This window comes from Anastrepha obliqua, chromosome 2 (genome assembly GCF_027943255.1).
Source record: "Anastrepha obliqua isolate idAnaObli1 chromosome 2, idAnaObli1_1.0, whole genome shotgun sequence".
NCBI classification, from domain to species: domain Eukaryota; kingdom Metazoa; phylum Arthropoda; class Insecta; order Diptera; family Tephritidae; genus Anastrepha; species Anastrepha obliqua.
Window position 1 is genome coordinate 109,767,832 of NC_072893.1, and position 13,233 is coordinate 109,781,064.

Below are 13,233 nucleotides of genomic sequence, written 5' to 3' on the forward strand. Positions count from 1 at the left end.
CCAAAGACAGATAGGTTTACCACCTCTAGTCTATCTAACGCAGTGATAACTACGCGCTAATGTTATTAAAAGCACCCTTTATATCTATGAAAGCCTCCGAAGTGAATTTTTTGCCTTCTAGAGATTTTTCCACAGTCCCTACAACCTCGTGTAACGCTCATTCTGTGAATTTCCCTTTCAGGTAAACATGTTGCGCTGGAGATAATTTGGCTTCGGTGTGCTCTCGGATATGATAATCAATCAATCTTTCAAACACCTTTAGGATAAATGCAGTAAAACTTTTAGGCCTAAAGTCCTTGGCCGAGTCGTGACCCCTTCTTTTTCAAGGCAGTCAGCGTCTTGCTCCATCAAGGAGGAAAGTCTTTCTTGCTAAAAAATACTGGACAAGCCACTATGAAAGCCGTCTGATACGATCGGTGCAAATCTTCCACCTGCTTGTCCAGTTGATCAGTGGATTAGTAGGAAAAACTTCACCTGTTCAATTTATTATTGAAAACTCTATTGAACAGAGACCAGTCAGTTTTTTTAGAATTTCTGTGAAGAGATATGGTTTCCCGTGCGAAATTGATTTCGAAAAGGATAGATCTGTGATCCGAAAAGGAATTTCTCTGAGAAACCTACGAATTATCAACCCTAATGACAGACGTATTAATCGAAAGAGTTATATCAAAAATCTCCTCCCAACCGCTTGATGTTTCTGATGCTAGAAATACAAACGTGGGGATGTTGCCCTTATTCCAAATAAGGAGACTACGGCTAATAATGAAGTCAAAAAGAGACTCACCTCGATCATTTATCTCGCTGCTTCCTCAAATGGTATGTCTTGCATTGGCGTCGTAGCCGATGAGGATGGCCTCTTTGTTAAATGAAGATGAGTCCATCAAACGCCCCACTGCCTCAGGAGGGATATGTGTGCAAAAACGAAATAGTAGCAACGGCAACTAGATGCTTCTACACGGACCACCGTCTCGTCTGGTCAGCTGAAATGAGAAGCCATAAAGGAATTAATAGTATTCTTAACGCGGAACCGAGCACCATCAAGGACTCTTCAGAAATAAACAGCATTGCACTGGACCCGTTTTTCTGAGGTCCCTCCAACTTTACGAGTATCATAGACCAGTTGTCCATAGAAAACTCAGGGTTTTGAAGCTTGGCGCAGTGGAGGATCTTTGACCAAATGCGGACTCTGGGTCTTCTAGGGATCTCCGAAGCTGGGATGAGCTTAAGCGAGAGCCCCTTCCAGGCATTGGTGACGTCAGCAAAGCACTTTTCAAGAAAACCCTTGAAGAACTTATCGGCACACTTGATCACCCTACATCCCTGACAGATATCTCCCGATATCAAACTTCTCCTTGATTTGCCATGAGGTATTCGACTATCATTTCTGACAGCCGTCCCTCAATGGCACCCCAATTGGCCCGCACCCCCTACCACTATGGGATCATGCGAGGAAAACTTGGAGGCGATCCCTGGCCACCTCGCTATAAGCAACCCTCGTAGACGCAATCACCGCGCTTGTTGTAGGGCCCTCAGTCGAGAACTTTTAATTTTCTTGGCAGTACGCCCGTTGTAACAGACTTTGTTACAACGAAAAACCCGTTAATAGATAATTTGATTGAAGCCCGACAGATGAGCTTGACATATCTGACATATGTAGTGTCTGACCAGCCCTTTGTTCCATATGTATGTATTTGATCCAGGCCGTATTTCGTAATTTCAATTTGAATTTTTATGTGTTCTACTTATGGATTAAATTTTCACTGTACACTAATTTTAATTTATTTAATACATTATTATTATTTGCTTGCAAGGTTTTTTGCGAAAATATTTAGAGTTTTTTCATCTTTGACTATTTTTAAAGTGGAGGAACATATGCCCATATTTACCATAACATATGCATGTCGCATTTATTTTTTGCACGATTTTTTTGCCCGCTTTTCTGAGGAACGTATCTACCGTGTAAAAAAAAGAGTTGGGTGATAGCAAGCACAAAGAATAGAATATCTGACTGAATTTGAATGGATTTGTAGGAAATAATTGGTTCAATGGTACATTGACGTTCTCTGCAAGGCATATATCGTCCCCTTAGTATTAAAATAGCCTATAAATTTTTTGATGTTTTGAGAAAATGAATTTCAAAGTTTTTGTCGAAAGTAGCTCTCACTCAAATCTCGTTATGTCTGTAAATATTTATTATTTTCGACGTTTTTTTTTAAGACTGTATAAAAATGAGTCTATTTTGTTAACTCACCAATTTTTATTATTATAATCATCCTTTTAGTGAACAAAAAAGAGGTGTAAACTACAAATACATCAGATAGGCTATTTTATTTTTTAATGTTTTCTATTAAGTTTCTGATACGTTATTTTATTTTGTATGTTATACACTATTTTATTCAAGAAATACACCAGAATAATAAGTAAATTTAATATGAATTTTTATAGCTATAAAATTATGTTTTAATTACAGTAAGATCGTAAATTATTAGCATGGTCTTTATTTATTGTCGTCTTCGTCCTCTTCTTCGAATCTGTCTGGTTCATCTAAACAATCGCGATTATTCCCTCCTTGTAAATTCAAAAAAAAAGTCTGTGAGCCGGGAGGAATTACATTTTTTTTGCATAAATCTTTGAGATCCTTCAATTTTGTGTCAGAAATTGGTAGTTCTTTTTTATATTTGTAAGTTAATGTAAAATTTGTGACTCCTTTCTTTTTCATTCTCGAGCCATCTATATCAATCACTTTGAAGTCTTCGTTCCATTGTTCCTTGTATAACAACTGTCTCTTTTCACTTTTTATTACTTGGAGAACCTTAATTTTAAGCCAATTTACCGATTCAATGTTGACATTTTTCTTCAAGTTATGGTTCAATTTTGAGAACGCCGTTTTGAGATCAATAATATCACTGTAGTTAAGCCTTTCTATAGCGTACGAATTTTTTCGTCTTGCCAGTCTAAGTATAGTTGGTTATTCTTCTGGTGAATATACACAAATATTTCCCTTAGCTCGTTCTATAGCCGAATGCATGGAATCTGCTTCCATCGTTAATCGTTATTGAATTAAAATGCAATGAATGATTCATTGAAGCAATAATGTGGCAATTAAACTGTTTCTATTCTGTCCTCCACAGCAGTCTGAATACAGAATAACATCCGTTACTGATTCGGGTAAATTGTTCAGCATTTTTAATAAAGTGGTTCCAATTTCCTCTGACCCACGGTTCAGCATTTTTAATAAAGTGGTTCCAATTTCCTCTGACCCACTCTGACCCATGGTTTTCATCCCACAGGAAACAATATCCAGCTCCACTAGCTAAATCGTAAAATGTGTGGTTGTATGTGGCGAACTTTCGACTGTAATACAAGGTGCTTACATTGCTACATGGTGTCAATAGTAGTGCTGTAAAACTATCGATGGCACTATCGATATATCGAATTTTTATATTTTTGCGTCGCTATCGATGGTTATTGTTCACTATCGATAGTGGCATTACCATACATTGCACATCACTTGTTTTGGCGCAACTTTGCAGGTCGGCAGCAAATTTTGGTAAGAAATACATTTATATGTAAAAGGTAATTAAATATTAAAATAAGTGTTTATTTGTAGGTAAATTTTCGTTGGTGTTGGTGGCGGAAGGATGGACAAATTTCTCTTGAAAAACTCACAGGCTAAGTTCCATTTACTGCTCAGCAACGCAAGTAACTAATTTATGTTATGTATGCATGTGCTTTGTTAAGATGGACAAGACAGCAGCATTGAGGCAATTGAGGAGGACAACCAGCTAGCAAAAAGGCAGCGAGTCGGAAGATCATCGGTGTGGGGCCATTTCGAAAAAATAAACAACGGTATGTCGGCAAAGTGTCGCTCTTGCGGCAAAATGTATAAGACGAGCGGAAATACCTCAAATTTATTTGACCACCTGAAGCGTGCGCATCCCGGTCAGCGTGTTAACGATTTGCCAATCACTTCTGGTAAAATAGATACATATTTAAACACAACATATGAATCTACGTCAAAGCGCAAACAAGAGCTTGATTCAGGACTCATAAAATTTGTAGTTCAAGGCATGCAACCTTTTTCTATAGTTGAGGATCCTGAGTTTCGCGACTTTATCAAACTATTCGACCCACGCTACAAACTACCGTCGCGGACTACCCTCTCTAATGTCATGATGACAAATTTATTTGATGAGCAGAAACCTAAATTAAAAAATTTGCTCAGCAAAATAAATCACTGTGCCATCACAACTGATATGTGGACGTCCCTGGCAAATGAATCTTATACGACAGTCACATGCTCGTTTATTACAGATAGTTACTGTCTTCGCTCTGCTGTTTTATCAACAAATAGGCTAATTGATGAAACAAATCATACTGCTAAGAATATAGCAGATACCCTGCAGGCTGTTTGCAACGAATGGGGAATTTTTGATAAAATTCTAAAATTTTCCCTTTGACATTGCTTCCAAAGAAGTGTCATCGAATTCTAAAGTCACAGTATCACTAGTTATTCCAGTTACTTGTGGCCTCTTAAACAACTTGGAAAATAGCACAAAAAATCTTCTTACCGAAGTTGGCCTTAAAGTAAACGAATTTTTAATTGATTGCGTAATCAAAAGGTTGTACAAGTACGAAGATCGCACAGTAAGTAGCATTTCTACATTGCTTGATCCAAGGTTTAAAAAACAAGGTTTCCGTTCGCAATACAATGCCAAAAATGCTGAAAAACTTTTAATTGAAGAACTTATTCATCTGAGCAAGTCTTCAGCTCCCACCTCAGAACCACCAACACCAATTGATCAACCAAAACCAACACGACATCCTCTTTATGAATTTGTAAAAATCAACATAGAAAATTTGCCTAGGACCAAGCGCTCCGATGCAATAATTGATTTACAACAATATATTGGGAAACATCACTCCTTGGGCGATGTTGATCCCCTCAAATATTGGCAGGTATGTAGCTTAACAAAAATTCTTCAAAAATGTTTAATGTTTCCGTATTTACAGCATAACAAAAATAGTATAAAAGACCTTACTACGAAATATTTTTGCATTCCTGCTTCATCGACAGAGTCGGAGCGATTGTTCAGCAAAGCTGAACAAATTATAACGGAACGAAGAGCTGCCTTAAAAGCTAAGCATGTGGACATGCTCCTTTTTCTTAGTCACAATTCTCGGATCTTGGCAGAAGACTGATCCTTAATTTTAATTTTATTCAAATTTGTTTTGATTTACTATGTCCATGAAGGATCTCATTATGTTAAACATATGAAATGTTTATTAAAATGTTAATTTTTATTGTTAAGTATGCGTTTATTAAGTTTTTGAATTTAAAAATATTTTCGATAGTACTATCGATACTATTGAATATTTGTTGCCAAACCATCGAAACTATTGAATGTTGCAACCATCGATAGTTTTGCAGCTCTAGTCAATAGCACTGATTGTAAGTCAAAAGTAAATACTTTTATGTTGCTGTTATTTTTAGATAATTCCTTGTTAGCATCTTTGTGGAGTCTTGCCTGGGCTTTATTTGCTAAGTGTTCATCATATGATTTCTCTATTGAAACCTTGTCCTCTGTATTTTTGAACATTTCGCATGTTGAGCATGTGTCCTTTTTTGGATGATGGATTGAATAATTGTAGTTATTACAAAATATGTGGCGATACATACATATGTATGTTCTTTAACTGAGAGGTCTGGGTGGCGTTCTTTAAATAAGCTATACATTTTTGTAATTGTTAGGTCTGAGCTCAGACAAAGGCGTTGGGACTTTGCTCGAGTGTAGTGGCTTTCTACTGCTGCAAATGACTCTATGTGCTCTTTAATAAGAGTTGCTATCTCCGCGTCTACTTTTCTTTGCATTCCATGTCAACAAATTCTCTTTGATTCTTTTTTTTTTTTTGGCTAATACAGATATCGCGCAGTCTGACACGTGTAAAGTATTTAAAAAGAACTTTTTACAGACCTGTTTGTCATTTAGAAAGTATTTTAGAGTGTTCGACCGCCGTGATTCTCTCGTCATTATACGTCATTTTAGGTGTTTGTGTCATGGCAAAATTGATTTTTTTCCTAAAAGTTAAAATAGAGTATGTGAGTGTACATTACTATTTTATTGAATAAACAGAAAATTTAGTTTATGTATTGTAAAAATACAATAGCATATATGCGTTTACATGATTTTTGAGGAAAATAATTTAATACATATTTATACTATATTTTTTTGACTGAGGTTTTGACCCATTTTATGGAACTAGAATTTGACAAAATTTTGACCACATATAAAATCGAAAAATTCAATAAAAAAATAAGCCTATGAGCACATAGGCTATTGTTATACTAAGGGGACGATATGTACCTATATACAAGGTATCATTAGTATCATTAGAAGAGCTTATTAATTCGCCTTGGGCGAATGAAAAATGTATGCCAAAACGAATTCGCTTTGTGTACATATTTCATTGTTTCTACATTGTTATTCAAAATATTTGTAGCAGTTATATTGAAATGCAAAAATAAAGATTATCCCTATATAATATCATATTATTGCATTGTTATTTTGAATGAAAACATGGTGAAATGTGTATTGTGCGCAAAAACGATGGTAAGCAAAATAGGCTCTTTTTTCCTTTCCTTTCTGTTTGTCTTATGTGTTTCAGTTTATGTTTCAGATCTTGGTATGGTAGACGCTTTTGCTGCGGAAGGCGATGTGCTTGTTTTCCTATACTAAAATATGAACAGCAGGCTGAACCTCGTGTGCATGCAGTGATGCAAGAAAACTCCACTATACCAGTACCGGTTATGTATTTAATTAGTCTCGATTAGGAGTGGGATTATTTTCGAATAATACTCGACTAAACATTATTCGAATAAAACGAATAATACTATTCGTTTCAAATAATTCGAATAGTTCATTATTCGAATACCTCACTATATATTCATTTATATCAGGGAGAAAATGCTTTTAAAAATATAAAAATTACATTGGCCGTATCAGTTTTTCTCGATTTTTGAACATAGTGATTTTTTGATTTGACCGCTTCATGTTTCAATTAGCTAATATGATAAGATTTCTTTGGTATTGTTCTTGATAAAACATCGACAGGTATACATACTTATATGTATGTGCATAACTAAATATGCATAAAAAATTCAGAGCGTTTCTAAAAAAATATTTGGTTTTCCCTCGTAACAATTCTTGTGTTTAGACGCCTTAATATTAATATTAGGGTGGCCCGCATCGCACTTTTCAATTTCCCATATAAATTGTATGGAGAAATATGATTTCACATTTTCTATGTCCGCATCGTATTATACGATAACGGATCGAAATAATGGTTTTCTCTCAAACAATAAATATGGAGCCTTAAAATCTTATTTTGCTTAATCTACAGATTTAGAAGTTATTCAAGGCCAATAATAGGATAGAATTATATACATACTTATTTATGTACACATGCAGATTGCTTTGAAATTGGATTGATGCGCAAATGCATGTGTGTATGTTTTTTTTTTTTTTTTTTTTTATTTTTTTTTTTTTTTTTTTTTTATGGAGGTGGCACAAAGCATTGAAAGCCGAAAAGTGTGAGACTTGCCTTTCGGCTCACCCACTAAAAACCCACCCCAGCTCCGTTTCCCTCCCGCGGGACAACCGTTAAGTAGTACTTCACGGAAGGGGGAGCGGCCTATTGCCTCTTCATGAAGATCTGCGCTGTTGTTCAGCGCGACGCAGTTTGGAGATTATTATTTTTGCCATATTACATACAGCGGACCAATATTCTTCGGACTCTATCATAATATCGACTAGGTTATCAGCCGTAATTGGCTTCCCCACCCTAGTGCTTAGTTCCTCCCTTTCTAACGCAAATCGCGGACAGACAAACAAAACATGTTCTGCGTCTTCTGCAGTTGGTGCACAATAAGAACAGTACGGGTCGTCTTCGTGCTTAAACCTGTATAAGTAGGATTTGAAGCACCCATGTCCTGTCAGTATTTGGGTCAGGTAGTAGTCTAACTGTCCATGTTCACGGTTAATCCATTTCGAAATAATGGGAATCAAACGGTACGTCCAGCGTCCGTTGGGAGATGAGCTCCATTTTTCCTGCCATAAACGCTGGCTGCGCTCCCTTGCTATCCTGCGTATTGTCTGTCGTTCTGAAGTAGCTTTGTTTTGGTAAACTTCAGCGTACTCTTTTGCCATTAAATTTATTGGGAGTAGACCTGCTATAACCATAATGGCGTCTTCCGATACCGTGCGAAACGCGCAGCACACTCTGAGAGCACTCAATCGGTACACCGATTTCATACACTTCACATACGAGCTGTAGTTTGTGGCTTCCGCCCATGCCGGAGCTGCGTACAGCAAAATCGACGAGACCACAGTATTAAGAAGTCTCCTGCTGTTTTGCCTAGGGCCTCTAATATTCATCATTAGTCGTGTTAGTGCAGTTACTGCTTCTGCTGCCCTTCTACTCGCGTACACCAAGTGCTCTTTGAAATTGAGCCTACGGTCAATTATTACGCCCAGGTACTTGATGAATGGTTTCGATTCTATACCATGGTCGCCCACCATTATATTAGCTGACTCCACAATCTTCCTGCTGCTAATTAATACTACTTCAGTTTTATGGTCCGCAAGAGTTAGACCACTGTTGCATAACCATCTCTTTACCATGCCGACAGCCTGGTTGCATGTTTCTTCGGCTCGACGGAGTGTTTTGGCCACGACCACAACAGCTATGTCGTCAGCAAATCCAATGATTTGCGACCCTAGAGGCAGACTGAGGCGCAAGACTCCATCGTACATGACGTTCCAAAGTAAGGGTCCCAGGACTGAGCCTTGTGGAACTCCGCCAGTTATTTTGTGCTCTTTTACCCCAGCATCGGTTTTATAGCGCAGGGTTCTGTCGGAAAGGTAACTGGCGACAATCCTGCGAATGTACCTTGGAATGTGGAAGTTATCCAGCGCGATCAGAATTTTGCTCCAATTCGCCGTATTGAAGGCGTTCTTGACGTCTAGTGTCGCAATTAGGCAATACTCCTTGCTACCGTTTAGCCATCGAGTACCTTCTATTGCCTTCTGCGCAATGGTCTTGACTGCAGACACAGCATCTGTTGTTGAACGGGCTTTCCGGAATCCAAATTGTCGTGGTGATAGACCGCCTACATCCTCTATAGCAGCCTCCAGACGGACTGCAATCAGTCGTTCCAGGATTTTTCCTGCGGTGTCGAGCATGCACAGGGGGCGGTAGCCTGTAGGATCTTCCGCAGGCTTGGATCCTTTTGGTATTAAAACCAGTTTCTGCAACTTCCACTGGGTTGGAAATGTACCTTCCTTTAGGCATGTATTGTAGAGATCTACAAAAATGTCGGTACGACTTTGAATAGCAACTTTTAAGGCCTCGTTGGGGATTCCATCCGGTCCTGGAGCTTTATTATTTTTAATCCGTTTTATGATCATCAGGAGTTCTTCTTTGTTGGTTAGCTGCAAGTTTTGTTCGCCTTCACAGGATCCTACCAATTCGTGGTCTCGTATAGTGTCTTGGACGGGGAACAGAGTTTCTACTACATTACGCAGTGTAGCTGGGCATGTTGTTGGGAGTGGCTTAAAGACTTTAAGTTTTTTCATAACAAGCCTGTAACCGAGGCCCCAAGGGTCATTATCGGCGTCGTCGCATAGCTGCAGGAAACACCGGCGTTTACTGTTTTTGATTGCCTTTTTTAGGGCCTTCCTTCTTTGCTTATATTGGAGCTGGTTTTCTTGGAATCTGTCCGTACCCCTAGATCGTTGGTAGATTCGCCTTGCTCTTAAACATTCGCTGCGCAGTTCTGCAATGTCTGCTGTCCACCAGTAGACAGGTTCGCTGTTGCGCCTATTGGGCCTCGTTTTGGACATGGCTGCGTCGCATGCTTCTGTTAGGTGTCTCATGGTTTGTGTTGTTTTCTCAGATGCATCCCCTCCGAGAGTTACATCTGCCAGCATGATTTCAATAATCTCAGCCTCCATTGTTTTAACTTTGTACCGCGTGTCGTAGTTATTTGGGAACCTTTCTTCGCCGTGCTTCCTTATTTCACAGATTATTGCGAGGTGATCGCTCCGAGTGTAATGCTGGCTGACGAACCATTTCGTGTCGCGAACAAGACTAGAACTCACGAAGGTTAGGTCGATTATAGACCCCGTTCCCGCCTTTTGATACGTCTGTTGACTTCCTGTGTTCATCAAGGCTATATCTAGCATAGCAAACGCTTCCAGCAGGGCTTGCCCTCTAGGGCTTGTCCGTGGGCATCCCCAGTTAACAGCCCAAGCGTTGAAATCACCGGCTACGATGACAGGTCTATGCTCCTTTACATCCTGGGCGAGGTTCTCCAGGATGCCTGTTGCTTCCAGCAGAGTTAAGCTGGGTGATAGATAGCAGCTGTAAATGTATGTGCCTTCCACGCGCGCACGTACGAATCCGCGGGCTGCATTCACGCTCATCAGTTGGGATCTATTTGCTCCACAGTTCCAAATCGTTGACTTGCCTGTTGTGTCAGAGGCCCAGCCGTTACCTGTTTTGTGTTTATAGGGCTCACTAAGTATAGCAACATCTATTTTGTGTTCCCGTATTGTCTGCTCGAGTAGGTCCTGGGCGCTTTCACAGTGGTTAAGATTTAGTTGCAAGATCTTCATTTCTGCCGAATTTCTTTAAGAGCTCTCAGATATTGAGGGCACTTACTGCTGGTCATCGCATGCGCCGTATCGCTTTCCTTTTTCTTCTTGCACATTATACAGCTTGCTGTTTGTGTGCAGTTTTTAGCCTGGTGATCCTTGTTACCACATTTGAAGCAGGTGTTACTAAGGTCAGCTGAGCTTTTACAGCTTACTGCCACATGCCCATATTCCATGCATTTAAAGCATCTTTTTGGCTCGATCTTCTCCCGTATGCGGCAAATTACGAGACCTATGCGGATTTTATTAGCTTCCGCCAGCTTGGTAGCGATTTCCGGTGCTACTTTTAGCGTCGCCGTTTGCGTTCCTCCGTAAGCTTTTCGCAGACCCAAGATGGCTGAGATAGGTATCTCCAGCTCTTGGAATTGTCTTGCTACCGCCTCGTGAACTTCTTCCTTTGTCGTAATTTCATCGAGGTCACGAATTTCCACCTGCCTCAGCTCTGTAAGTGCCCTGACATCTACACTTTCTCCTAGAGCCGCCTTAACAGCTTCATGGACTCTCGAGGTATTTGGGTCGGATGTTTTTTCCAGCAGAAGCAGTAACTCTCCTTTCGCAGTTTTTTTGACTCCTTGTATGTTGTTACTAAGTTCCTTAAGACTTGGCTCTGTCTTAACGCGCTTCAAAATTTCGGCATATGAGATGTTACCAGCGCTTTTGACCACGATAGCGTCCTTACGTGGTGGTCTTCTCCGTCTTCTACTGCTTTTGGCGTCGTTATTTTCTACTTCCTTAACGTCTCGTTTGAGAGTATTCTGCGAAGAACTCTTTTGATTCTTCTTAGCTTTAACCACTTCCCACTTTCCTGTTTTTTCTTGTTCGTACGTTTTAACCGGCGTATTCTTTAGGTCTTCGACACGGTTCGTTTTACTTCTTTTCGCTGAGCTTGCTGCAGCGTTATCTATTGCCCTCTTTGGCGTGCAATCTGTGGTACGCTTGATCAGTGGTGATGTTTGGGTACCTTTGTCTCGAATAGCAGAAGTTGCTTCATTCGCTCCTCTTGGGGCCTGGTTCCTCGGGGTAAGGATAGATCTACCTAGCTTTTTATGGAGGTCCGTTATGTTAGCGATCAAATCCCTCATTGGTTGATTGATATTTCGCTTCGGAGGCTCCATCATATACGTTAGCTCCTTAACCTTATCGCCAATTGCTTGATAGATTTCTTCAGCCGTCATCGCTTTCAAGAAACCGAAGTGCTGCATACACGGTGACGCCGATCTGGTCCTTCCCGTGTCTGGTGGCGAGTGCGCCAACCTTGAGCTCCTTTGGAAGGGGTTTTTAAGGAGTTCCCCGCAGCCATTATTGCCATCTGCAATAGCTGTTGGGAGTATTAACTCGTGCACTTGCGATGCCGTTTTTGCTGTTACTTCAGCCTCTTCCCTAGTTTGTTGTTTTGAGTTGTTTGTCTTATTCGTATTCATGTTATATGGGCCCCAACTTCCAGGTCGTTATCCATATTCCGATGCGTAGTCACCATTGACGATTCCATGGTTATCTTTGCATGCAGGGAGGCCATGCTAGGGTTGACAAAGGCTCCTTATGGGAGCTTAAGTTCAGAGCCGAATCAGTGTTAACTAGGAATATTACATCTAGACCTACGCCGACACTTAATGGCGACGGAATATGGAGCGTTCCTAGAGATTTTCCATCATTTTAACGGGGCGGGGGCAACTACACCATTAGCCTGAATGCCGTTTCTGCTGGATACCACTCCGCATACTAAGGAAACAGAATAGTGCAGTCGTCAGCTCGAGGTATTAATTCCAATCATTTTCCAGTACGCCATAATCAAGACCTTTCTGGGCTCAGTCTTAATATCGTTGTTGTTGTTTTGACAGCCGCACCTAACATGGTGAACAGACGCTGACCAGGAAGCCGTCCATTATGGAGCCGTCGCGCCTGGTTTTTTGTATTACTCATCATGCCTACACATGATGAGGGGGACACCTATATCTAAGAGGCGGTGTCTTTTCGCCACTGTCACAAGAACTTCATCAGATTTATGCTGGCTTTTATACCGCATCCTCCGCTCCTGATCGCTCAATTGTCGGGGGTTGCTTATTCGTTTAAACTTATTTCGCAACTGGCCTGCTACTACAGGCTTTCCGGCTATCCGCAACCTGCCGACCCCCACGGTAGCTTAGAGCCCAGCTTAGCAGTCCGATCCCTAAGGAGCGTGGACCTCCGTGTGCATGTGTGTATGTATCTATGTATGTATGTAATTTCAAAAAATTACGCTATAGAAGAAATAAAATAAAAATATCACTTACTTTTTGTTGCTAATGTGTGTACCTAAGCTCGGTATTGAACAACAGATACATGACATATGTATATGTACATACATGTACCTACCCGGCTGAGTGGTCAATAGTAGGTAGATATTTCTTTGTAAATATATTTAGTTATAAGACACTATTTGTAATAAATAATTATCATAGTAAATGGTTTTTGAAGTATTTCTGTACGTATGCTTTTGCTAAAGGCAAAATACCTTAACGCTCTTCCTTTTAAAGTGAAC

General features: G+C 40.0%; 1 protein-coding gene across 1 annotated transcript; it reads right to left on the reverse strand.

The window, feature by feature from the left end:
• Positions 1-10,672: 10,672 nt before the first annotated feature.
• On the reverse strand, positions 10,673-12,136 carry LOC129238331 (uncharacterized). The gene has a single exon (XM_054873363.1). The coding sequence runs from the start codon at positions 12,134-12,136 to the stop codon at positions 10,673-10,675; it is 1,464 nt and encodes a 487-aa protein (XP_054729338.1).
• Between the last annotated feature and the right edge of the window lie 1,097 nt (positions 12,137-13,233).

Bases quoted from the DNA above. Each gene is read 5' to 3' on its own strand.
- LOC129238331 (XM_054873363.1), bottom strand. From the start codon at position 12,136: ATGAATACGAATAAGACAAACAACTCAAAACAACAAACTAGGGAAGAG.